This window comes from Podarcis pityusensis, assembly GCF_964106645.2.
Source record: "Podarcis pityusensis genome assembly, chromosome: 15".
NCBI classification, from domain to species: domain Eukaryota; kingdom Metazoa; phylum Chordata; class Lepidosauria; order Squamata; family Lacertidae; genus Podarcis; species Podarcis pityusensis.
In genome coordinates, this window is record NC_138040.1 from 27,145,139 (window position 1) to 27,171,006 (window position 25,868).

The 25,868-nt window shown below is 43.2% G+C and overlaps 2 protein-coding genes across 3 annotated transcripts in view; one reads left to right on the forward strand and one right to left on the reverse strand.

The window, feature by feature from the left end:
• Positions 1 to 5,291: 5,291 nt before the first annotated feature.
• CLDN25 (claudin 25) lies at positions 5,292 to 6,667 on the forward strand. The gene has a single exon (XM_080983818.1). It carries the CDS (start codon positions 5,665 to 5,667, stop codon positions 6,373 to 6,375), a length of 711 nt encoding a protein of 236 aa, XP_080839944.1. The 5' UTR covers positions 5,292 to 5,664; the 3' UTR covers positions 6,376 to 6,667.
• Positions 6,668 to 8,458: 1,791 nt separating this feature from the next.
• Positions 8,459 to 25,868, reverse strand: part of USP28 (ubiquitin specific peptidase 28) — a 32,727-nt gene continuing 15,317 nt past the window's right edge. Inside the window, exons 13-26 of one of the 2 annotated variants that reach the window (XM_080983404.1) lie at positions 24,950 to 25,114; positions 24,374 to 24,585; positions 22,854 to 22,924; positions 21,652 to 21,883; positions 19,558 to 19,746; positions 18,913 to 19,058; positions 18,567 to 18,752; positions 17,484 to 17,579; positions 15,831 to 16,009; positions 15,404 to 15,482; positions 13,689 to 13,768; positions 12,335 to 12,458; positions 11,226 to 11,421; positions 8,459 to 9,861 (exon numbers count right to left, since the gene is read on the reverse strand). In XM_080983404.1, the coding sequence (XP_080839530.1) occupies positions 9,686 to 9,861; positions 11,226 to 11,421; positions 12,335 to 12,458; positions 13,689 to 13,768; positions 15,404 to 15,482; positions 15,831 to 16,009; positions 17,484 to 17,579; positions 18,567 to 18,752; positions 18,913 to 19,058; positions 19,558 to 19,746; positions 21,652 to 21,883; positions 22,854 to 22,924; positions 24,374 to 24,585; positions 24,950 to 25,114 (2,131 nt within the window). In that variant the 3' untranslated portion in view covers positions 8,459 to 9,685. The remainder of the gene's footprint in view (positions 9,862 to 11,225; positions 11,422 to 12,334; positions 12,459 to 13,688; positions 13,769 to 15,403; positions 15,483 to 15,830; positions 16,010 to 17,483; positions 17,580 to 18,566; positions 18,753 to 18,912; positions 19,059 to 19,557; positions 19,747 to 21,651; positions 21,884 to 22,853; positions 22,925 to 24,373; positions 24,586 to 24,949; positions 25,115 to 25,868) is intronic. The other variant, XM_080983405.1, reaches the window with a different exon arrangement.

Sequence of the window (25,868 nt, forward strand, 5' to 3'; positions counted from 1 at the left end):
AGAACTTCATTTTTGTGCGGAGATTTTGCACAGAAAGCTCAACAACTTTGCCACAAAACAAAAGCTCAACTTCTGTGTCCGAATTTACACTTTTTGTAATATGGCAACTCTATATATCGTGCAAGAGTAAAGTAATGGGGGTGGGGGAGGCAGTCAACTCTATCAGCATCTCATAGAAAGCACATACTATACCCTGGGAAGTGGGGAGTGGGGGGTGGCACCCTCCTTTTTCGTCAATAAGATTGGTCAATAGGATGCCAGAACAACAAAGAGCTGTGCATCACAAAATCAGTGGAGTTCCTGTAGGAATTATCTTTTTAAAAAACAATTTTTATGTTTTTCAATTTTATACATTTCAATAATTTTACAATCATTTTAACATTCCGAAACTCAACTTCCTTCCGCCTCTTTCTGCAGTTCTTTAAATTTATTTTTTCTATTTCCTGCTTATTCCAAATTACCTTAACCATTTATTCATCTACTTTAAATGTATACTCTAATAAAACTGCAGGTTATTACAACAATCCTGCCAATGGTCTTATCTGTTTACAGTTTGTTTGTAAATATTCAATAAACCATTTCCATTCTTTTATTAAAAGTTCGTTATCTTGATTTCTTATTTTTCCAGTAAGTTTCGCCCTTCCTATTCCTACAGCAATTATCACCCTCAGAATAAAACTTGCCTGGTAGACTGAAAACAATCCCATTCCTCATGAAAAGTCTTTGAGAGGGTGCCATTTGCCCAGTGTAAACTCTGTGGCTAGAGAAGGTTTTTGAGAATCTCATCTAAGACCACCACAGCCCTGCAGTGATGCATAGAATGGTACAACACTAAACTCTTCCTGCAAGACACCATCTTGCCTTCTATGTAGAGACTGACAGGGACTCCCTTTCACTGCACTGGGGCGGAAAAATTCTCAACCCAGCTCTGAGGCCGCGATGGTACTAAGTGAATCGTAAGTCGCTTTGTGGTCTATGAAATATTCTAAGTCCAGAGACAGGGAGAGGATAAAAGCCAGGAAAATCTGCAGACTACATTTAAACCTGTCTCCAGCCACACAGGGAGGGGGGCGGGTTAAAAATAGCAATGGTTAACCTGTTGGTTATAAATAACTACTTAGCCAGTGTTGTAAACGGCTCGAGGATTATTAATACATATGGAAGGTTTTAATCACTTAGTTGCTTACTGCCAGAGTTCAGGTAAACGATGTCTAGAGGCATCTGCTTCAACTGCAATTTGCATTTGTGGTTTCAGGGATAAATGCAGTCTCCCTCTTTTCCTAATCTGCATGCATGGCACCATGTATTGATGCAAGGAGAGGGTCATGGAGATCCTCAAACCAGGACCCACCATGCTGACAATAAATAGATCACTGGTACTTAAAACATTTCCGCTTTTGTGTATCCCATTCAGTATGTTTCTGGGTGCAATTCAAAGTATTGGCTTTAATCTAAAAGTCCTAAGGTGTTCATTCCTGTACAAATATTTCCCTTTGAGGTCTTGCATTATGTTGCTCTCCTCTTCTGACATTAGAGCATCATTCTTAACATTATTCTATATTTATTTATTTATACAGTGGTACCTTGGATTACATATGCTTCAGGTTACAGCCTCCGCTAACCCAGAAATATTACCTCGGGTTAAGAACTTTGCTTCAGGTGAGAACAGAAATCATGCAGTGGCGGCGCAGTGGCAGCAGGAGGCCCCATTAGCTAAAGTGGTGCTTCAGGTTAAGAAAATATTCAGGTTAAGAACGGACCTCTGGAACGAATTAAGTGCTTAACCCGAGGTACCACTGTACCCTGTCTTTCCCCCAACAGGGAGTCAAAGTGGCTTAAAGATAAAAATTATCTTTTAAAAAACATTTTTTTTAATCAATAATTTAATACAATGATGGCAGTGGACAAAGATGTATTCCAACTTTTGAATAGATGTTTTTGGTAACAAAAAAGTGTGGGGGGGGGAATGAAACACACAGAAACGATTAAAACATTACAATAAAAACAGCTTGGCACCAAGTCCTTTCATTAAAAGCAGTCAGTTCCACAAAGCCTGTTGGGACAAGGAAGTCTTCATCTGCCATCAGAAGGACGACAAGGAGGAAGCCAATTGAACTTCTTTAGGGAGGGAGTTCCAGAGTCTGGGAACAAACTTTGCTAGTTTCATTCTCAAGAGACAATGGAGTGCATCTCTGGGTGTGAAGTTAAGCAGTGTGTATAGAGATCCTGTGCTACCCAGATGAAAAGACACACACACACCGACCTCGCTGATGTGATGATGATGATGATGATGATAATAATAATAATAATAATAATAATAATAATAATAATAATAATTTATTTATACATCACCCATCTGGCTGGGTTTCCCCAGCCACTCTGGGAGGCTTCCAACAAAATATTAAAATACAATAGTGTGTCAAACATTAAAAGCTTCCCTAAACAAGGCTGCCTTCAGCTGTCTTCTAAAAGTCAGATAGTTGTTTGTTTCCTTGACATCTGATGGGAGGGTGTTCCACAGGGTGGGCGCCACTACCGAGAAGGCCCTCGGCCTGGTTCCCTGTAACTTCGCTTCTCACAGTGAGGGAACCACCAGAAGGCCCTCAGAGCTGGACCTCAGTGTCTGGGCAGAACGATGGGGGTGGAGACACTCCTTCAGGTATACTGGACTGAGGCCGTTTAGGGCTTTAAAGGTCAGCACCAACACTTTGAATTGTACTCAGAAACATACTGGGAGCCAATGTAGGTCTTTCAAGACCGGTGTTATGTGGTCTTGGTGGCCGCTCCCAGTCATCAGTCTAGCTGCCGCATTCTGGATTAGTTGTAGTTTCTGGGTCACCTTCAAAGGTAGCCTCACATAGAGCGTATTTGCAGTAGTCCAAACGAGAGATAACCAGAACATGCACCACTCTGGCAAGACAGTCTGCAGGCAGGTAGGGTCTCAGCCTGCGTACCAGATGGACCTGGTAGACAGCTGCCCTGGACACAGAATTGACCTGTGCCTCCATGGACAGCTGTGAGTCCAAAATGATCTGCTAAGTGCCTACCCTGTTGGCATACTTTGTAATGGCTGTTTTAAGCAAAATGAATTTTATCTTGTTTTAAAACTGGAACGGTATGTCCCCTTTGAAGATGCATCTTGGCATAAAGTTGATGAAGCCATGTTCTTTCAAGTTAGCCTTACGCACCTACTGGTCTCCACCTGTTTGGACTACCACTCCAATCAGCCCCGGGCAGCACAGCACAACCACAGGGAATCGGATCTGGATGTTTTAAAACAGACTTTGCAGTCTATTGCATCTTTAGGTCTCAGTTCAGTAAAACAAAATTTTTGTTCCTGTGAATTTCTTGAGAACCATTTCTAAATTCATGAGAGTGTGTATATGTTGCAATGGGAGAGGAGCTCTGCGGTAGATTTCACTGGAATTGCTAGCTGATCACTCCAGCTGTATGCTTTGCTTAAAATAACTTATACCTCTGCAGCAACCACAACACAAGTGTTTCTGTCTTGTAACTAGGAGGAAACAAGAAAGCTTGTGGGGAAAGGCAAGGCTGTCACCTGAAACAATAATAACAATTTGTTTATATGCTGCCCATCTGACTGGGTCCCCCAGCCACTCTGGGCAGCTTCCAACAAATTAAAACATCATAATAAAAAATGCAATAGTTTGATTTGTAAAAAGCAGATTTATAGAAAGACCTCAGTCTCGGAGTTAGTAGGTAACTTCATCCTAGAATCAAAGAATTGTAGAGTTGGAAAAGAACCAGAAGGATAATCAAATCCACACCCCTTGCTTAACAAAGAAGGATGTTCCTACATGTTTAGAGGTTCCTTATTCTTAATACGTACATAAACATCTTAGGGCTGAGCTCTGAAGACACAGCCCATGTTTCAGTGCTAAGTCCAGGCCAAAGTGAAGCTTTTGGAAGATGTGGAAATTTATCAGCATTGACTACTTGTACTTTACTTGACAATAAAGTAGGCAGACGAGTAAGAAGAGACAGGGCAAATAAACACGTTAAATCTCAATGCTAGACAAATCCACACGTGGAGAAACAGATGGGGAAATCATATAGGGTGGCTGAATGAACCCCCAAGGATGTTTGGAGGCTGGAATGTGCTTGGTTAGGGTAGCCTTCCCCAGCCTTAGAGGGCTCTGTCTATATTAAGCAAAAGCTCCCATCAACCCCAGCCAGCACTCCACGCAGTCTAAGATGTGTAGAGGACCTGGCTAGGGAAGGTTGGTTTAGGAGATGAGTTGACTGATTATTGCAGTGCGGTTTTGTCAGCATTTGGCTAATAGCATGCAGAAGAACCGATATTGCAACCTAGGAAGCAAGATTATTCTATATTTAGTTCCCTCCTCATTAAAAAAAAGTTAGCAGTTTATAAACTTAAAAGGAGTTCACTGTGTGCATACACAGTCCCACACAGAAGCAGGGAAGGTTGCCGTTGATTGCTCCCACCTTGAATGAACTGTTTCCAACAACCTCTCCATTTATTAACTAGTGCACAGGTCCCAAGAAGCTACTTGAAAAGACAGGTGGCATGTGCATTACACTGATTGCAAAAGTTATCCAGCAAGCGACCTTCGTAAGCTGCTCCTTGAGCAAACTGGGCCCGTCACCTCTGACCCCTGAGTGGTCTCTTGGATCCTTAAGTAGAATCACAATCTATACACAGCTGTTTTCTCTGAGCTTTGTGTATTTACTCAGTATCTGGAGAATGGCCAGGTTTTTGGGGGGGAATCTGAGAAATGACAAATACTCCACCCTCTGCAATGGGGAAAAAAGGCTCAAGCACCACTCAAGAGAACCTTTCAAAGCTCATTTTAAAGAAACATTTCCTCAGCCCAAGGGCTCGTTGGTAGATGTTGGTCTTCTACTGTTGCCAACTATGGTTTGGAACTTCGCACGGGACAGAGAGACACTGGTTTGTTTCTTCCTTCCTTCCCCATTATCCAGATCAACTCATCTCCCATCCATGTTTTTCCTTTCCTTCTATAGTCATCTCCCTTATTTCCTATCCAGAGCTTCTGGACAATGGAGCATTTAGCGTAACAGAGACCATCTGTCCCAGCTAACTTGAAGAGACGAGCAAAATATGAGTTAAAATCCCCCGGCTAATTGGTGAAAAGATCAACATGCTCTGCCAGTAATATGGTAATTCTGCAGAGGCGGTACTGCACAAAGTGTTTCTGAACCCAAAAGGGTATGTAGAAATGAACACCTGCATAGTGGGATTTCAAACTGCAAAGCTTACAGTTATCTTTGTGCCACGTTTCGGTGAATCTGTTTGAAGAAGTTGCTCCATCAGCCTCATCTGTGCCCGTCCGCATGCTGAAAGGGACTTGGTCGATTGCATCAATTCAATTAACGTTGACATTTCTGCCTTGCACATGAATTAAGTTGAATTAGGATTTGTATTTTTTCCCCTCCAGATAAAGGCAAAACCAACCAGATGTGAAAAGCTTGGCCACACCTTGGAATGAGTGGTATTCTCTTCAGCTCCTCCTCCACAGCTCTTTTAAAAAACTAGCACCAGTTCAGATGGGCTCCATTGAAACCTACAGCATATTGATGGCACCGTAGCTCTATCAAAACTTCTGCCGCAAGAATCAAGCTCATCTGGAATAGAGAACATTCAAAGGCAGAGAGTTTTGTATGCTGGTCGAGAGTCCAAATATGGCTTGGCACTACAGTACCATAGGCCAATTGGGGGGATTAATTATCTCTCTCTTCGGCTGGGTCTCCTCTTGTGTTACAACTTCTATACCTTTTTGGAAGAACCTCAACTTGGAATTGAATGAACTGGAGACATGGAACACAGGGCTTTGGCATGCCTGCGTCATTCAGGATGAAAACATAATGGAGTGCAAAAGCTATGGCTCCCTCTTAACCCTCCCTTTGGAGTTCAGAATCTCTAGGATTGTAATGGTTCTCTCTAATGGACTGGGATTCCTTGCCCTCTGTATTTCTATTTTGGGGTTGAACTGTCTGAAGATAAGGGAACAAAACCTGGAACTGAAAAAACGCCTCGGAATCGCCGGAGGAATTCTCTTCTGCATTTCCGGAATGGCAACCCTTGTGCCTGTCTCCTGGGTTGCCTACAACGTAGTGCAAGAATTCTGGGATAAAACTGTGCCAGAGATTGTCCCAAGGTGGGGATTCGGTGAAGCATTATTCCTGGGCTGGTTTGCTGGGTTTTTCCTCATACTAGGTGGGTTTCTTCTGATCTGCTCAACTTGTTTCCTACAAACCCAAACAAAGTCCAAGCAGTTCGCTGTCCACCGTAAGCCAGAAGTGCGAAAGGATCCCAGGTTACAAAGTCATCATCAGTACTTGCCACCTAAAAATGCAGACCTTGTAATCTGAGCTGCCTACTAATGTCTCTTTACAGGTTTCATGAGAACCATTTGAGATGGCCAGAATGGCTTATATCTGACTGGCTGGAAACTGGGTTATTGTCTAGGATCCTTCCAAGCATCCTTTATGGAGCACTTTTTTTTTTGAAAAATATGCTTGGGGAAGCAAACATTCTGTACTTACATGTGTCATACCATTTTGTGTGGCATTTTCAGTGGCAACAGGGATACCCATCTCAATTACTGCAATGTGGGAAACTTAAACATGAATGCATAGAAATAAATTGTTTTCCTTCAAAATTCGCAAGAGTATTATTAATATATTAAGATGGGGACAGGGGGAATGGATACAGGATTAGAATCCCAGTTCTTTCCTGTGCAAGACTAATTTTTCCTCAGTCTAAACAATCAGGAAAGTGGCTGTTTAATGACATACCCCTTCGCTGGAAAGAATTTTTGTCAAGGAGACTGACTGTAGTTATGATATCCAATGTCAATAGCAAGGTATCAAGTTTTATTCAACAAGCATTGTCAAACCTTTTAAGGAGTACTTAATTGCACTGTAAAAAAATAATGAACCGTTTGTTTGCTTTTCACATGAATCAGAAATCTCTGTCTTTTGAGACAATACAGTAATAGGGTTTTGGGGGAAATGGCTAAAAGGACACTTCTCAAATAGAAGCATGAAGCATAGAGAAAAAGACCTTGCGAATTACAGTTTCATTATTTGTGGTGTCTCTGCTCCTGACTTCACCTACTAACGGTGCAATCTTATACTGGTCTGCTTAGAAGCCCACCCCACCTCGAACTCAATGGGTCTTACTCCATTGCAAGTAGGCAAAGGCTTGCAACCTAGGATCCATATGGTAGGTGTTGAATGAAGATGATCTCTTTACTGTTCAACCTACCTATGCACTGAAGCAGGTAGCAGGTGAGATGAGTACACTGAACACGGCAGTGATTTTGAACTTCAAGAAAGTAATTCTAGATTGAAACTTTGGCAGAAGCTCCTTTAAATTGCATTCATCAACAACATATAATTCCTTTCTTGGGCAGATTTCAAGGAAAGGTTAGGTAGGCCTGGATCACTTGCAAGCCTGATTCTGTTGATAACACAGATGCTCTCATTTGGGGGCAGGGAGGGGGAAAGAGTTTTATAAGTCTCTCTTCTGAATTCTACAAGTTAATCAGAGCAAAAACAGCATGAATACTTGGATGGTTAAGAGGCCCATGGTTAGGCTCCTCGTTAGTCCTGGCAACGCCCAAATCTAAAATGTAAAAAGTAAAGGCAAACAACATTTTCTCCAGGAGGCTTGTTGTTGTTTAGTCGTTTAGTTGTGTCCGACTCTTCGTGACCCCATGGACCAGAGCACGCCAGGCACTCCTGTCTTCCACTGCCTCCCGCAGTTTGGTCAAACTCATGCTGGTAGCTTCGAGAACACTGTCCAACCATCTCGTCTTCTGTCGTCCCCTTCTCCTTCTGCCCTCAATCTTTCCCAACATCAGGATCTTTTCCAGGAACCTTACACCTATGTAATCATAGGGGCCCAGCGTATGTGCACAGCAGTCCACCCCAAACTAACCAGTCAATGTTTTAGATTGACCAAGGATCAGCATCACAGGCTAAATAATGAGGCACACCACAACTGGAAGTAGTGGAGCAATTAATCTATTCTTAGCACCAAAGCAAGTAGGATGCAGACTAAGTCATGTTATATGGCTAATCCAGTGGTGACCTTTGCAAAAATTATCCAATAGCAAACACTCCCAGTGTTCAAACACAGTTGAGAAAAGGAGAAAGATAAAGTCTAGACCATGGGTAGCCAAACTAAGGCCTTGATCTGGCCCAATCGCCTTCTAAATCCAGCCCGCGGACGGTCTGGGAATCTCTGTGTTTTTACATGAGTAAAATGTGTGCTTTTATTTAAAATGCATCTCTGGGTTATTTGTGGGACATAGGAATTTGTTCTCCCCCCCCCCCATATAGTCTGGCCCCCCACAAGGTCTGAGGGACAGTGGACCGGCCCCCTGCTGAAAAAGTTTGCTGACCCCTGGTCTATACACTCAAAAGAAACAAAGCAATCCACTACAAATTTAAATAGGGTAAAATTCTTTATTGCACATTTAATTAAAACAGAAAAAGGCTTCTCAAATATGTATTTCCATTTACATCCCGATTGCCAATGTATTCCAGTAAAACAAAGATTGCTTAAAAATATTGGCAGTAGACTTTGCCAGTTAAGCAGTATCTTTTTATAAAGGTTTATTATTCCTGACTTCAGAGCCCTTGTCACTGCCAATACTAGCCTGATAATGAAAATTCAGTGATTGGTAATAAAGGAAATATGCTTTGGGAGGTCAGAGAAAGCAGTTTCCTTAGGGGTTTTGTTTTGCATCTCTATTCTTGTCCTGGAATGACTTTTGCAATTCTGTAGCAACTGTAAAATATTGCCACCATCACCATTTCTCCTGATGGCATCAACTGTGTTTTGAGTTGCTAGCATACACAAATGCAGTGTGCATGAATGCCTGTATTTTTTACGACCCAGGCTACCAGGTTCTTCTGTTACCGCCACATCAGGAGATATCTGACGGAAAGGGCCTCAACTGATAGGCTCCCATTTTAAGGTGTTTTTCCACGAAAAAGGTGAATGTGAATTATTGCTCTTAAAATTACCTACGACTGTCTGGCTTATTCCCTGAATCAGTCCTGCTTCGATGTCAATGAGGTCCAGTTTAAACAGGCTCCAGGTTACATGCTCCCCATTGTGCTTTAAATGCACTCCCTTGTGTTGGCCCAGTCATATGCAGTGACAGCACAAAAGCTATCAGCACTGATAACATACTGCTGGCATTATGACATATGAATAGACCAGCATGTGTGGCAAGTGCATTCAAAATATAACAGAGCGTGCATGGAATGCTCACAATGAGCATATCAAACCACTGTATACTCCATAAGAATTGAGCACAACAGAATATGTACAATATGCTGTGTTTAAAATTTCCGTTTAAAAAAATAAGTGTCTTCCTACCGTGTTCTTGTAGGAAGCCAAGGCAAACGCAGTTATAGGCAACGTAAAACAGTGAAACCTCAAGACATGTTCTAATTTAGTGCCTGCCCATATATGGTGCACACCAGGGGGTGTCATGTCCCATTTAGCCCTTTTCTTAGCACAGTTTTGGTTAGGTCTGAATGTGGATTGTCTCAATGTAGCATCTCTCTTCCTTGCTCCATTCCAAAAGGTGGTCGGCAGCTGGATTCCACACGCTGGTGGGCCTGTGGTCTCCAGAGCTTAATGCAGTACAGTCGGCAGTTTTTATTTGACAGTGACAGTCGAGGCCCCGTGAATAGATTCCATGACAGCTGCAAATCGGCTGCAGAGATCGTAGGGAGAATTGGGGCGGATCTTGGGTGGTTCTTTCAGAACTATGCCCTCGGAGGAACAATCTAGCAGGCGGGGTAGGAATTCACTCAGTTTTAGCTGCAGGTCCTCTGTAAGACAAGAAGAGCCAAATAACAACAACAACAACAACAACAACAACCCAATAGCAATGCTTTGAAATCTTGTTGAAACTAAGATTGTGAAATGTAAGAAGATGCAGGAAAAACTCTGGAATGCTTATCTGTATGTCAATCTGGAAGCTCCCTCAATCATGTTTCCCCTTCTCCCACTCCTTCAAAGCAACATAATGGCACTTACAAGTTAAAATAGGGAACTTATTCACAACTTCACCAAGCACTTCCCATAAACACTTGTGAAGACAGTGTTGCAGACATCACAGATGTCTACAAACCCAACTTGCAAACACTTACAACAGCACCTCATTCTCAGTGCACAGTAAGAGATACCTTTTAAGTTGTACCCAATTCACAACCACCTGCATTTTACAAGGTGGTACTGGTTAGATAAGCCACTTGTCTAAAAGGAAATATTTCTCACCGTAAGCAACTATCTGCAAGTCTGAATTGCAGATGTGAAAAAGCTTGTTCATGAAAGCAGAACACAAGCAAACTCAACTGCAGAAACCAGAGCTTTTGTCTATTTTGAAATAGTATTTTAGGGCCAATACTTCTTCCTGACACCCCCTGCTGGCTGAAGTGAACAAAGTTTAACCAATTTATAATAATCTAGCAAAGAAAAATGCACAACAGATTAACTTCCAGGTCATGTGTGCTTATTTTAATTCATGATATGTTCAGTAATATTCTGCCCCCTGCCCCAGAATCTCTGGGGTAAAGACTGACATGCCACATGAAGATTTAAAAGTAAGTTTTCTGATCAGTGTGTCCCTCTGATCACAGGATGTGCCAGGTACAGATGCAACATGTACAAGTAATTTCTGGCAGCAACAAAACATTTTCTATCATTCCTCACCCCAGGAGAAAGCTGCTTGGCTTACACTGCAAGCTGCTATAACTGGAACGCCCCATACAAGTATGACTGTTGAGAGGCAGGTGTTACTTCTACTTGCGAACAAGAGGGGAAATGAAAGAATCAAATCCCATATTTTGAACACAAAGATCTAGTAATTCAAGAAGGCAGTCTCTCCAGTAAATTTTAGATGCTGTAGCCCAGCAGATGCTGTTGAACTCCAACTCCCATCAGCCTCAGCCAGCATGGCCAATGGCCAGATATGATAGGAGCTGTAGTCCAGCTGACATCTGGAGGGCCACATTTGCCACCTTGGCTTCAGGGCTAAGCAAAATGCAAATGTTGCGGATTATCGTAATTGTGCAAGGGCATTTTACTGACAGTCTTTCGAAAAACAGTCAGGAGGTACATAAAGACTAGCAATACTAGGCGAGAGACAGGATGATAGCAGCACAGAGTAAGAGGTCCAGGACCCCCTTCTTACCATTCATGTCCTTTCCCAGGTAAGCACACCAACGATTTCTCATGACCTCAACGGCATCCAGGTCATCCTTTGAGGTATCATTGCTGATGAGGAGGTGCATGCAGGGGATGATCAGCTCATTCAAGATGTTCACACCTTCATCCACGCTCAACTCATTGCTACTTTCAAACAGAGCTGCTGCAGCATCGTTCAACTTCTGTGGCAAAACAATACGAGAAACACATTTATGGGTCTTTGGCAACAGCTCAGATTGGTGTCTGTCACTTTCCGCAATGCTTCCTGTGGCAAGTTTTAGAGTGCAGCTGAACATTTAGGGGTTTTTGTCTGCTTAAAAGAACTTTTTACATTGCCATGGCAAAAAAGAGCCCAAACATCTGCCGGATATTCCCCTCCCTGCAAAGTGCCCCAACCTGAGACAGGTTTTCACTAATCCATTCAGGAACCAAGAGATAGAGCACACTATAAAGGTAAAGGACCCCTAAGCTATTAAGTCCAGTCAAAGGCGACTATGGGGTTGCGGTGCTCATCTCAGGCCGAGGGAGCCGGCATTTGTCCACAGACAGCGTTCCGGGTCATGTGACCAGCAGGACTAAACCACTGCTGGTGCAACAGAACACCGTGATGGAAACCAGAATGCACAAAAACGATGTTTACCTTCCCGCCACAGCGGTACCTATTTATCTACTTGCGCTGGTGTGCTTTCAAACTGCTAGGTTGGCAGGAGCTGGGACAGAGTAACGGGAGCTCACCCCATTGTGGGGATTCGAACTGCCGACCTTCTAATCGGCAAGCCCAAGAGGCTCAGTGGTTTAGACTACAGCGCCACCCACATCCCTTAGCATACTATAAAGGCAATACGTGAAGGGGTGGAGAAAGCAGCACCCATATAAGAGCCAAGACCACCAGAAAATTAAAACTATGCAAGGAAGAGCAATGGCACTGTGAGGACAACAGTGTATTAAAGCAGTAAACTCCATTTCCATAAAGAATTGGATCTGCACATGAGAATAAGACGAAGATTGAAAACAAAGCAATGATTTGGAAGCAGATCATTCTACCAGCAAGCTCCTTGAAGGGGTGGTGGGAGGGGAGAAGGGGTTAATACCAACCAAGAGACATTTTCTTCTGTACAGAGCAATTAAAGATGCATTGGCGCCTCTGTTGGCTCCCTTCCTCCGCAAGGTCAGATTGCTCTGATAGGCATACACCAGATAGGTCAGAGCTTCATAGTACCTTATAAGAACAGGAAAGAGGGTGAGAGTTGCAATCTTCGGAATTAAAACAGGTTGTGCAAGCAAACATTTATTGCAAACTACAGCAGCCATTCATAGCTCTTATACTTGCCTGGGACACATGGCTATACCCAGTGCTTTTTTTTCTGGGGGTACACGGGGGTAACGCATACCCCTAAACATTTTGTGAATCTAATGGAAGAACCCAAAAATTTTAAAAAATTTTGTTTCTTCTCTAGCACGGTGAATTGTCAGTTCCATTGAATAACATGGTGAATCGTCAGTTCCGTTGCTACCCCCGATGGCAGCCTCATTTCCTGTCACAGTGTTTCAGACTAAAGCAAGTGTTTTAATGTGTGAAGTAGGAGTTGGAATCTAGTAGAGGAATCGGGAAGATGTTAGTGCACACAACCTCATGCCAATGTGGAAGTGACTGTGAGCTGTGTAATATGAAGTAATGCATGTTCTTTGTACTTTTGTGCATTTAATTTTTCCTGATTTGAACTATAAAATGGTGATTTTCTTGAGTCAAAATGAGAGTACCCCTAAAAAAGCACTGGCTATACCTATCTGTTCACTACTTCCCCGTGTTCAGAAAATAAGCCCTTCTGGAATACAAATAACTGGGAAGCGATGCTTTGCTTAAACGAGCTAGGAACATTTTCCCAGTGTGTAGCCCATGCACCACTCTGTAGGAGGACAGCTGCCTAGTAAGAGCTGGCCCACAAACTAGAACATTTACCAAAAGTCACAGGAACACAACTGTACCCTGTTCAGAAGTTCCTGCTCTCCCCTCAGTGCATGAGGGATTACCACAAGCATCCTAGCACCACCCTTCTTCACCATCTTTATATATAGACTATGGACACTCCTGTGTCCATTAGAAGAAGGCTTGTCCAAGTTTGCTGGAGTCTTACTAATTCACCTTACTAATGAAACCTTCTGAGCCTAAGTGTTCATGAGAAGATACAGATGCAGAAGTGGCAACATCATGTATTTTAATATTTTGCTGGAAGCCGCCCGGGGATGGGCGGGGCATAAATAATAAATTATGATTATACACAGTGGAAAAGTAGTACTTCCCCACTCAGGTCGTCCCTAATTTCTACTTGCTATGATGCACCACCACAGATTTCAACAGTCTGCGTTGGGTCTAAGAATATATCCACCAATCCTCAGCTACCCTCCAAATCTTCATCACAACCTTTAGAAGCAATTTACACAAACTTACTGTTTATTCTGATACAGTTCCAAGCCTGTTAAGAGGTAAATAGATACTTTGCGAAACAAACTGTAGTCTTCGTGCCATTTCTGTGCCAGAAAAAGAAAACGGTCACAATCCATTATTGGTTCAGTAAGTCCCACTTTATTCACACCTGGCTTTTCTCATATTGCTCCTTTTCTCTTGTTGCTTTTGGGCATCACATTTTTCCATCTATAAGACATCCCCATGTATAAGAAACGCCCCCCCCCCCCTAGTTTGGGGGACTCAATTTTAAGAAAATGAGGGGAGATGGCCCAAAGTTGTTGAACTTCTCCCCCCATGCAATTGCGGGCAGAAAACACTCCCTAGATCGTTTCCGCGTGCAGTGGCATTGTGGGAAGTTGCGCTCCCTCCAACCGGTGCGTGCGCCACCCCCCCCATCCATGTATAGGACGTCCCCTGTTTTTGGACATGATTTTTGATTCAAAAAACCTTGTCTAGTACACGGAAAAAATATGGTAATCATCATCATCATCATTTGTATGCCACCTTTCCACAGTTAAAATAAAGCTCAAGGCAGCTTACACTATGAAAAGATTTACAGTTACAAACATAGCAAAGTAGTCATAAAAATAAATAACACACATCAAGACTACATAACCAAACTGAACAATTTCCACATAAAAATATACAAAAAATTAGTATCAATAACAGCAAAAACTCCTGACAAAATTTCCCCCAAAATACCCCAGTCCTTGCTGGGCAGCAGCAGAAGCAGCAGTTCTTATGAAACCTGTCAGGCCGCGCCCTAGGTCAGGTGGAGAGAGGCAGGAATCATAGCCCACTTACAAATTATAAGATGCCTATTATGCACTTCACCCTCATTTTGGGTATATGCAGTAAGGCTGTGCGCTGGATTCAGATGAATCCTGAAGTGAATGTGAAGCAGGATATCTACAAGACAGCAAAGGGAGCACCTGAAACACTCTGTAGTGTCTCAGCAAGCCAGACGCTTTAAAAATGCTGTAGACACGTTTCTACTGAAAATGGATGAACAGAATGCTACTAAATTTACCATAATATCTAAATGGGATGTGGAGGGGAGGCAGGGCACTCTTATTTCTGCTACTGTTTATGTGTGGAATGGAACAGATTTTATCCAGGATACGGAACAGGGCAAGAGGAAATATAGACATCTCAGACAGAGCAGGTAAAGGTAAAGGGAGCCCTGACCATTAGGTCCAGTCATGGCCAACTCTGGGGTTGCGGCGCTCATCTCACTTTATTGGCCGGGTCATGAGATTCTGGGTCATGTGGCCAGCATGACTAAGCCGCTTCTGGTGAACCAGAGCAGCGCACGGAAACACCATTTACCTTCCCATCGGAGCGGTACTTATTTATCTACTTGTACTTTGACGTGCTTTCAAACTGCTAGGTTGGCAGGAGCAGGGACCGAGCAACGGGAGCTCACCCCCTCGTGGGGATTCGAACCGCCGACCTTCTGATCGGCAAGTCCTAGGCTCTGTCTGTTTAACCCACAGCGCCACCCGTGTCCCTTCAGACAGAGCAAGTAACCCTCAAAACACAACTCTGAAGAAACTTAAGTGATCACCATTTATCTGAAGGAAACCAATTTTCCTTTTTTGGTCACAAGAGTAGCGTTTGCTCACCTAACAATTAGGCTGCAGCTTTGACACAAAGATATAAACCAGACCTAAAACTTTAGGGCTGAGGCTCCTTACCTTATACTCTTCCATGTCCACCTCATCAGGACCAATCTCTTTCAACTTAGCTCGAGCTACCTTCATAATGCTAATTGATCTGTTCACAGAAAGGAGGAGAAAGCTTAGTGAAGTGATACCCAAAAGCCAGAGAATGTCAACTGAAACATCTCTTAGATTTAGCTTGTTTTGATATTACATCTATATATTTCAGAGGTGCAAGCAGCGCTGACTTGCTGGAAGCTGCCTTCTTGGCCCATTGAGGGGGAAATGCAAGTTAGAAACGGAGAGCTAAAACACAGAACAATAAAAATCTCTTTAACCATCTAATACTGATCAGTGCTACCACTCCTACCAAACAAAGCCCCCATGTAGCACTTTCAAAGCAATTCTGTGCCCTTCTTTTATTCACACAGAAGACATTCCAGCTTACGTGTTCTGAACAAACCTTTCATCATAGCTGAGGTTTTTGTCTGCAAACTGCTCCAGAAGAGTCCGTTCCACCACTTGCTTTGGCGCATTGTTCTGCAGGAAGTAAACTAGGACGTGCTGAAGCCGGGGGTCATTTTGTGGTGTTGGAGTCTCTGTTGACAGCGAGTACAGCCTGGAGTATTCTTCATGGAATGCCTAATAAAGCCAAAAATTGGAACAATATCAGCCTGACAATTATGAATCCACAATGCAAGCAATTCTTAGACTTTGAGGGACATTCTTATCAATAAGCTGCTCATGACCAACTTAAGCTGGATGTGCTGAAATTAAAGTCCTATGAAGCCAAGCAACTGCAAGGTCTTGTTTTGCTTTGCAGATGACCGTCATGAGGCCTTGCTCCAACCATGTCAAAGTAGCTCCTTGGAACTGGTATGCAAAAGTTAGTGCCATATGATCTACTGCAGCAATACCGAGGATTTTATTCAGCGCACAACTCCAACAACAACAGGAACAAACTGATCTCTACAACTGTGATCTTTTCTGTGAACCGCCCTGAGACCTCCGGGTATAGGACGGTATATAAACTCAATAAACATTAATAATAATAATATCATGCAAGTTTTGCTTCTGACGGCAGTTGGCACTTTGGGCTGTTTCCGGAAGGCTGCAGGGCTACTAAGAAAATTCCCAGCGCGTTGGCCTTCACCAATCATTCAGAGGATTTCCTGAAAGATGGGCAATTTCCACCTCTCCACTTTGAGACAGCAAGATTTCTTGAGATGTCCACAACCTAAGCTAGAAACATGAGTCCTCATTTGGAGACTTCTACAGCTGAGAAACAGGCTCAATGGATACCAGACAAAAGATTTCTTAACAATATACATACATGCATGCATCGTTTTATTTATATGTTGCCTTTCCAAGGTTAAAACCACACTCAAGGTGGCTTACAACATGTTAAAAAACCCCCACACAATTACAAACGTAACAAAAGTAGTCATAAACAATAAATAAAACATCAAAAAGTACAACCAAATTAAGGAATTTGCATAAAAATCATAAGATCTAAAATAAATATACAAAAAAATCAATAAAAGCAGCAATCCCTGCCCCCTCAACCCCTAACAATACCCCCAAGCAGGGGAAAAAGCAGAATAGGATAAATGGTTATCTCTAGGTTCTAAGTTTTCTAACTACAAGGAGAAGCCCTCCTTATGTAGAGGAAGGATGAATGAAGGAAAATCAGGATGCCACCCTCTCTAGGACTAGAAAGAAGCTTCACAAGCCAGTCCAGTGCTTCCCTTGGTCATGAGAAGACCACACCTTGTAATATATATATCCAATAGCAGTAGGGGAGGGAGCTGCACTTTGGGGTGCATGCAACAAACTTCTACTCAGAGTGGAATGTTTATGCTTTAAGAGCAGCAGCAGTCTTGTTATCTCAGTGGAAGACAGATATTAAGAAGACTCCTGGGAGGAGAAACTTCAAAAATCAGTGAAGACCTGCTTCCTCAAAGTGGAATATCAACCTCTTGTGACGGAACAAATGATCTCTGCAATCAAGACATCACAGGACGGAAAAACGAAGTAAGGAACAGCCACGTGGCATCCGTAGCCAATGTTTCATTGCATTTCTCCACTGCCAAGAGGCCAATGTATACAATAGTACCTTAACTAGCCCTGCTTCAGACCCATCCCGATCAAAGGTTTGACGGGCTTTAGCAATAGCCAGGATCACACCTTGCATGGCAGGACTGAGCATCATCTGACAGAAAGAAGAAAAAAGAAAGATGGAGAGAGGAAAAATGAAAAATGCTACATGATGAAAGAGTCGGAACAGGCAAGAGCTAAGACATGCAGAGTCCAGAGTCAGGGTTCTATCTTCTTCCATACCTGGGGCCTTCCAGATGTTTGAATTCTGAACTGCAACTCCCACAGCCCCAACCAGTATGGTCATGGAAGCAGCCAGTTGAAGACTGCCCTGCATGATTATTAAGTTACTTTGATTTGTTCACACATTTGTAGACACACCTCAACTTTGTGCCCCTCTACCAACTATGACTTAAGTGTCCACATATGCATTGAGAGGGTCTAATGAAAGATGAGCAGGAATTAAGGGCAATTAAGGGGATGCAGAGATACGTCACCCAAGTCCTGACCCATGCCCGTTTCCTGTATGGGATGACAGTGGCATAATGCGCAGGTCCACTTGTTCCACAGCAGGTTGCTAGCAACTGGCTTACTTAACCTACCAGTCCTCACCCACATGCTGAAAACCCCCAGCCCTAAAACATACTGTCCATTTAATCCGGAGACAAAAATGATGGTGCTGTCAGGATTGCTTCTGTGCACAGGAGAGCAGTCAAAATTTAGGACTGGGAATGCTGCCACGTTTTCAGAATGTTATGTGGCTTCACCATCTGTGGCCTTGGATGTCAAAAAGACCTCAGTAGAGGTAAAACAGCTTTAGTATTTTTATTTTTAAGTGAGCAACCTTGGGGAGTAATCTCGTGTCAAAGAAACCAAACCACTGGTGGGAAAGTCTGCAATCCTAAGCACCACCATTTGGATGGTTTGAGAGACAGCTCTGGGATGTTTACTTCCAAGCATAACCCATCTGAAATGGGAAAGATGCAGCCCGTGAGCGCAGTGTCTGGCATCTTCCCTAGTTCGCAATGCTTCAGAATGAAAGATCTCATCCCCAACATTTTTGCTTGCTGCAAAAAAGACACACAGACACATAGCTGTGTACCTCTTCATTATATCCATCTGCATCTGATCTAACTAGAATCTTTCCCACACTGGGGATATCCACTTCAGAGATCTGTGAGCTAGGTGGGGCAGAAAGCTCCATCCCCTTAGCATCCTGTGGCTCTTCTGCCTGAGTGGTGGGGTTTGCTTCTTCTGGGAGGTGCTGCACTGGTTCTGCCTCCTTTGACTGTTGCCACACAGAGATAAGAAAACAGAAAGAAATCAGAAAGGGAAATGAAAGGCAAGCCAGCAAAGCAAAAAAAGGTTCAAGCAAGAGGAGGCAGGGAGCAGAGGCATGGAAAAGGGTGGATACAAAGGTCCGGAAGCCCAACAATTGCTATTTTCACCTTGTCAAGAGCTGCCAATCCACCAGCCTTCTCATATGCATCAGCTGTCTTGGCAATGGCTTGAGCCGTCTGTTCCTTGGCAATCATGGCATGTTCGGAGGAGAGGGAATGTGCCATCCGTTCAGAGCTGGAGGAACAAGATCTTTCTGAGGGGAGAAAAATAAGCGTAGTGCACAATTTACTCTCTACGTCCAGCAAGACATTTAGAAAAACATAGAACCAGACAAAATGTTAGAAGCTGGGTCGTGCCTGGCCCTGAGCTACAGCTAGTGTGGGAGGGCAAAGATTTATATTCTACCTTTTGAGCAATGCTCCCAATGAACGGGACAAAAACAGCAGCCTGTGTCTTATAAGTAATGCATTAATAAATCTGGAAGAATAAAAAGATAACAAGGCTGGTGCCAAGGATCATCCCCAGTGAGGAAATTCTACAGATAGCAACCAATCTGCATTACCTCTAAATAGCATGGGCTTTGGAAGAACCTCTGAAAATCATCTCAATACATGGGGCAAGTCCACACAGGGCTTCTTATAGAAATTTAAGCACCAGGACTCTTAAGCATCACTCTCAGCAATCCAGTAAGTCAGAGGGCTGAACAACCGGGATTGGGAGAGGCACGCAAAAAGACTGACTGCTTTTCTCACCTTGTCCCAAGTCAGAAGAGAGGTCCTGAGACTCTGCTGGTGATGACTGATCCATCTGTGCCATCTTGCTCGACTGCTCCTCCCACTCTGCCACCTCTTGTTCAAGCCTCCAGTTGTCTTCTTGGATGTAGTGCTGGAGCTCCAGAGGCAGAGATTCCACTTCTCTCTGGGTCTGCCCATTAACATAATCTAATCAAAGGGAAAATATCCAGAAGGTGCTGGTGCTCGTTTGCCCCTTGCATCCTACCTCTGAATACTTGTCGGGCTCACTATTAAACCAAGACACTTTGTGAAAGAATAGCCTACAGTGAAACCTTTGTTTATTAATACTACGGGTCACCCCTACTTATCTGAGCACCTTGGATAGAAGTTGCAGACAGTTATAGAAATGGATTTGGGTTTACACACCACCCTATGGGGGGGAGGGGGCTACACACCCACGGTACGTGGGTGGCACTGTGGTCTATACCAGAGCCTCTTGGGCTTGCCAATCAGAAGGTTGGCGGTTCGAATCCCTGCGATGGAGTGAGCTCCTGTTGCTCTGTCCCAGCCCCTGCCCACCTAACGGTTTGAAAGCATGCCAGTGTAAATAAATAGGTATTAATGCGGCGGGAAGGTAAACAGCGTTTCCGTACATTCTGGTTTCTGTCATGGTGTTCCGTTGCGCCAGAAGCAGTTTAGTCATGCTGGCCACATGACCTGGAAAGCTGCCTGTGGACAAACACCGGCTCCCTCGGCCTGAAAGTGAGATGAGCGCTGCAACCTCATAGTTGTCTTTGACTGGACTTAACCATCCAGGGGTTCTTTACCTTTTACACATCCACACACCTACTGCTAAGGCTCAAAATGCAAATGATGTATAAAGGGACCTAGGGAAAGCCCCAACTTCTCCCAAACCATTAGCTCCTAATTTATTACTCCTCTGCTCTGTCAACCCATCAATGCCTGGAGGATTCTTTCAGCTTCTTATCAAACCTTATGCTTATCCTGGTCCACGTCTACATTTAAATTGGGGTAGGGTTGGTTGGAATGGAATTTTATTAAGATGATCTCTGTGCTGCCTTTTGATCCAGAACAATCCTGAACAGGAGATACAAATAAACTGAAGCTGCTGCTATCCCAAACACGCACAACTGGTATGGGGTTTAGAGCCAGTATAGTTAAAGAATGTCAGAAGCAGGACCTGAAAAACCAGGATTCAGAACCCAGCTGGACCATGAAGCTCAACTGGGTTATCTCGGGCCAGTTACTAGATCTCTCAGCCTAACCTCTCTCATAGGGTTGTTGTGAGGTTAAAAATGGAAGGATGAGCACTATACAGGACACCCGAAGCTCCTTACAGCAAAGATGGGGGATGCATGTAGGAAGTAGGGAAAATAAAATACCTCATTTCAATCCAACTGGCACCCAATGATGGTTTCCAACCACCAACATCCAGGGCAAAGATGGTGAGAGGTGGTGAGAGATCAGCTGGACTACTTAGGTGTGTTTCACACCACCTCCCAAACCCCAATGGACTAGATGTCTTTTCAGTGTTCCAGAGAAAAGGAGGAAGATGCCATGAGAGATGGCAATGGTCAACTGCTTGCCTGCACGCTCTTTACTTGTTCATCTTTTTACTCTGCACAAGCTAATTTTCTAGACTGCTCCAGAAGACAGGTATCTGAATAGAGCATATCATCAACCTGAAGGAAGCATGTACTGGGCTAAGCCAACATCTCTGTCCCCATATGGATGTTGGCTGTTACTTTGGCCCAGTTAGGATTACTCTCAGCACTCACTCCTGCATTGCAGAAGGAGGTCAAGACATCCTCTCTCTCGTGATTTCAAACAGCATTAAATGCAGGCTAGACATCTTACACTCCAGTACTGTACCCTTTTTACTGTACCATTTCTATACACAACTAGATGCGTCTAGAAAAACAGTTGCTTAGAAGAGATCACTTAGCCCAAACCCCAAGTCCCTACAGACCTTCCCATACAATCAAGAATCAACCATGAGCCACAAGCAGGGACTGGGTGCATTGCAGAAAAGTGCTTACAGAACCAATAGCTCAAGATCACTCAGACAAGTAAGCATTTCAAAGTCCTTACCAGCAGCAGCAAAGTGTGGTAGCTTTTTATTTATGTACATCAGGCAGTAGGCACTGGCGTTCCTCAGGCCTCCAAAAGAGTCCCTCTCCAGTTCTTCCCAAGACGACTCTGTCACAGAGATGTCATTATACTTGAGCCAGCTTTTTCGGGGCTGGTTGTAGATGTAGGCCCAGTAATGGCCAGCGTTGGCCTGGCCTTCATGGACCAAGACAGCATGCAAGTGGTAAGGGACCTGCAAAATATGCACACACATACACAACAGGCTTATTTTTAGCAGGTGAAGTAACATGACCTCAGGCCAGATTCAGCCAGGCACATTCCCAGCTGTTGTGCCTTTTAAGAACTATCCATTCATACAATCCTGGCTTCACACAGAGAGGGACAGATTCTTTTCTTCCCAGAGTAATATGGTTTTAGTTGGCAGAAAGCAGTGCTTCAGAGTCATTGTGACAAGTGTGAACTTTAGGGGTCAAAGCCCGACTACCCAGAAAACACTTGGCAGATTGACACAGAGGATTACAAACCATTTATTGGAAAAAACCAAGATTATACAACGTAACTCCACTAATATGATGGCAGAATCTTGAAACCCAAGCCTTTTAAGATGAGGAGCCAAGAGGCAGACACTGTATAATCCAGGACACACCCAGCATTTGATTCATTACGTGCTGGAGGAAAAGGGCAGAAACACCTCTAAGCATGAAAGAAGCAGCTCTCCGTCTTTCAGCAAGGTACAGTATCTGAACAGTCCTAGTAATGTATTTTGAAGGGGTAAGGAGAGAAAACTGAACCAACTCCCCCAGTTATTAATATTTACAACAGCATCTACAGCTCACTGAAACAAGCACAGGAAATAGCGTAAGGTAGAAAAATGGAAAGTGCCTGTGTCTAAGAACAAGTTTTAATGAATCCCATTAGCAATACCATTCCACAGCAAGGTAATTTCATTATTTGCAGGATATCATATAGAATCCAAATGCCTGCTTGAAAAGGCTGGGCTTTAGTAAACTAGTTTTACGTGGACAGATCAGAGAATTACTTTAGGTTCAACAACAGCAGTTATGCCCCATCTCCCAATAAGATGATATCACTTTCAAGAAAATTCTAAATGAACTCAATTAACAGCATGCACTGCTTGCATGTACCAGTGCTAGCACAAGACCAGAAAAACATAATCTCAATGAAAAGACAAAATATCTTACCTGATGAAGCAAAGGATCTGAGTACATCTGGTCAATAGATTGGGAAAGCAGTGCAATAGAAGCATTCAGGTCTGTTAATCAAAACAATTCAATACTTATGTTTGATCTTGCGTTAACTGTTAAGCATTTCTAGGACACAGACAACACAAATATCTACCCACATTCAAATCCATGCACTGCTGCATGACAGGTAGTTTCTGGCTGCCTTGAAGGAGGCACCGGTGCACCCATTCTTTGAAAGTTCTCCCTGGACCTGGACAATCTTAATAACTCTAAGCCCACATGCCTCGTTCCTTAGGGAAGTGATTAACAGGGAGGGGCCTCTCAACTCCAGACATTCTTAGAAGAAACTGATTATCTAGAAGACCCACTCCAGCCTGAAATTAGGCCTTCATCAGAAGAAAGATGGAGAAGTGCAGCTCTGTTGATTCTCCTCAATCTCTCAGTGGCTTTTGATACTACTAACCACACCATTCTTCAAGAGCAGCTTCAGAGAATGACGTTGGAAGCATTGATTTACAGTAGTTCAGCTCCTATTTCCAAAACTCTATTCACACAAAGGTGAATGATTTCGCCCAAGCATTTGACTAAAGGAGTGCCCTTGGTTCAGCTGCTGTAGCTTTGTTAGCATATTGTCCATTTTCACATTTACTGTATTTGAATGTCACATCCCACTCTGGGATTGGGTGAACAATGAAGAATGGGTTAGAAATTACTTCCATTTATAAAGAAAATAATCATGAAAATTGCCAAGGCTATTGATGTTTTGTGAAGAATACGGTTACCTGCAGAAGTCTCAATTGCTGTGGAGGTTTAATAGACAAAAGTGTGCAGGCAGATTAAGAGCAGGCTGCATTTAAAGTATTTATTTATTGCCTTTCAGCAGGTCTCTAAAGCAGCTGATAATCAAGTGAAAACTGCATCACATATAATAGGATACAGGCTCCTCCAGCTCAGAGTCTGCATCCTACAATATGCCAACACTTACTAAGCTTTCAAACGTCAAATGAAGCAAGCAGGTGAAATAACTGAATTTAGAATAAGCATGTTTCCATGAAAGTTGACACTGTTTATTTTGCATTGGCATGGGGCAGAGAATGAACAGCCCTGAACACACCCAATGAAAGTCAGTGACTCTAGCTCCAACTGAAAATTGTTGTTGTTAATTTCTGTCCACCTTTCACCATAAGCTCCCAGGACCATTTAAAATACAGTAAAAGCTTACAATTTAAAAAACAAAAAACAAACGCAATACAGTGGTACCTTGATTCTCAAACTCAATCCATTCTGAAAGTCCATTCGACTTCCAAAACATTCAAAAACCAAGGTGTGGCTTCTGATTGGCTGATTAGCCCCGGAAACGATACCGACAGCCAAAATGGGTGTTTGGCTTCTGAAAAGCATTTGCAAACTGGAATACTTCCAGGTTTGTGGCGTTTGGGAACCGATTTATTTGTCAACTAAGCCATTCGGGAACCAAGGTACCACTGTAATAGGGAGGGCACTATCTGGGCACAGACCTTTTATGTCTTGTTCAACCTCTTCTCTCCATCGTTGCAGGCAGGCCACAACAAGACTTATTTCATCCTTTGTGATCTCATGAGGGACATGGCCTTCTGGCACCTTCACAGGAAGTCTGGGAAACTGGAGGGGTTTGTTGTTTGGTTCCTGGTGAGATGTGGCTAGGGCAGAGGCTACGTCCTTGGCACTTTCAGCTTGTGTTACTGTCACCCTATTAAGAGAAGGATAGAAAGATAATCAATGCTACAGTTCCCAGCAAATGGAAACCAACACTTCTCTGAACTCAGCAGCCACCTAATGAGCTATAGTATGATGCTTTTTTGGCCAAAGACCCCCCCAAAAGAAGCATACATCAAGTTACAACAATTTGAATTGCTGACATGTTATTTTTCTCATTTTAAATCAACCCCGATGGAAAACCAACCTCTGTCAGAATGGCATCACTCAGCTTTCAACCAAGTCCTTCATTGGAAATATGGAAAGCAAGGAAATGGAAAGGATATATAAAAGGATCCCAAGATTTCTGGAGTCAAGGTGAGGCTGCAAATGATATCTTAGGAAAATCAGTTCTTTACCTGCTTTGCGTTGGAGGAGTCTCTGAAGTTTGGCATTCAGCTACTGGTGTCAAGTCTTGAGTGCAGGGGGCAGCCCCGGGCAGCCTAGTACCTGCAAATTCAAGAACATACTGCAGCATGTCTGGCAAAGGGAAGCAGCTGGCACCAGAACCGTATCTTGTGTACCTAAAGAGAGTAAATCAAAGAGAATTATGACATGTTATTTATATCCTACTTTATAAAAACACCAATTAAGTTTATTGAATCCCTGTATACTTTAAATTATTCTAACGGGATCAAAGCTACAATAGTTATTTAAGGAAGCATTAGCGACCAATTGGGCTTTCCCTTTAAATATCTGGCATATGCCCAAGTACTACTGTAAATCTAATTTAAATTTTAACTACCAAGAAAAACTGCATGATAAACTACCACTGAAAGTTGGATTCTATAACGTCAGGCATAATAACCCAAGAAGGAAGAGGCATCTGTTTGTAGGCCTTTCTAAAAGTCAGTCAACACGCATGGAGACCACTTCCTTGAACATAAGATGGGCCCCAAAACAAGCAGTGTTAATTAGTGCAGTATTTGCCTATATTACCCAACAGTAATATAAAGTAAAAGTTATTGTTCATGGTGGAATGCCAAGGACCAGTTAAGGAACTTATTGTGTCTCAACTACAAGCCACTGTTACTCAGCCATGAGAAGCTTAACAGCCAAGCCTTCAATCCATGTCCTTGTGTGTGTGTGTGTGTGTGTGTGTGTGTGTGTCCAATGCTGGATAAAAGCTTGTCCTCTTCAGGAAATTTGCTTTGGACACACCCAGCAGCTATAATAAATGTGGCTAGATAGAAGCAGTATGTAGTCATATGATCCTTTGTGGGCTGGAGAATAGGGAGGTGTCATAGAAAGCTTTTCCTTGCCACTCTGAGAGATCAT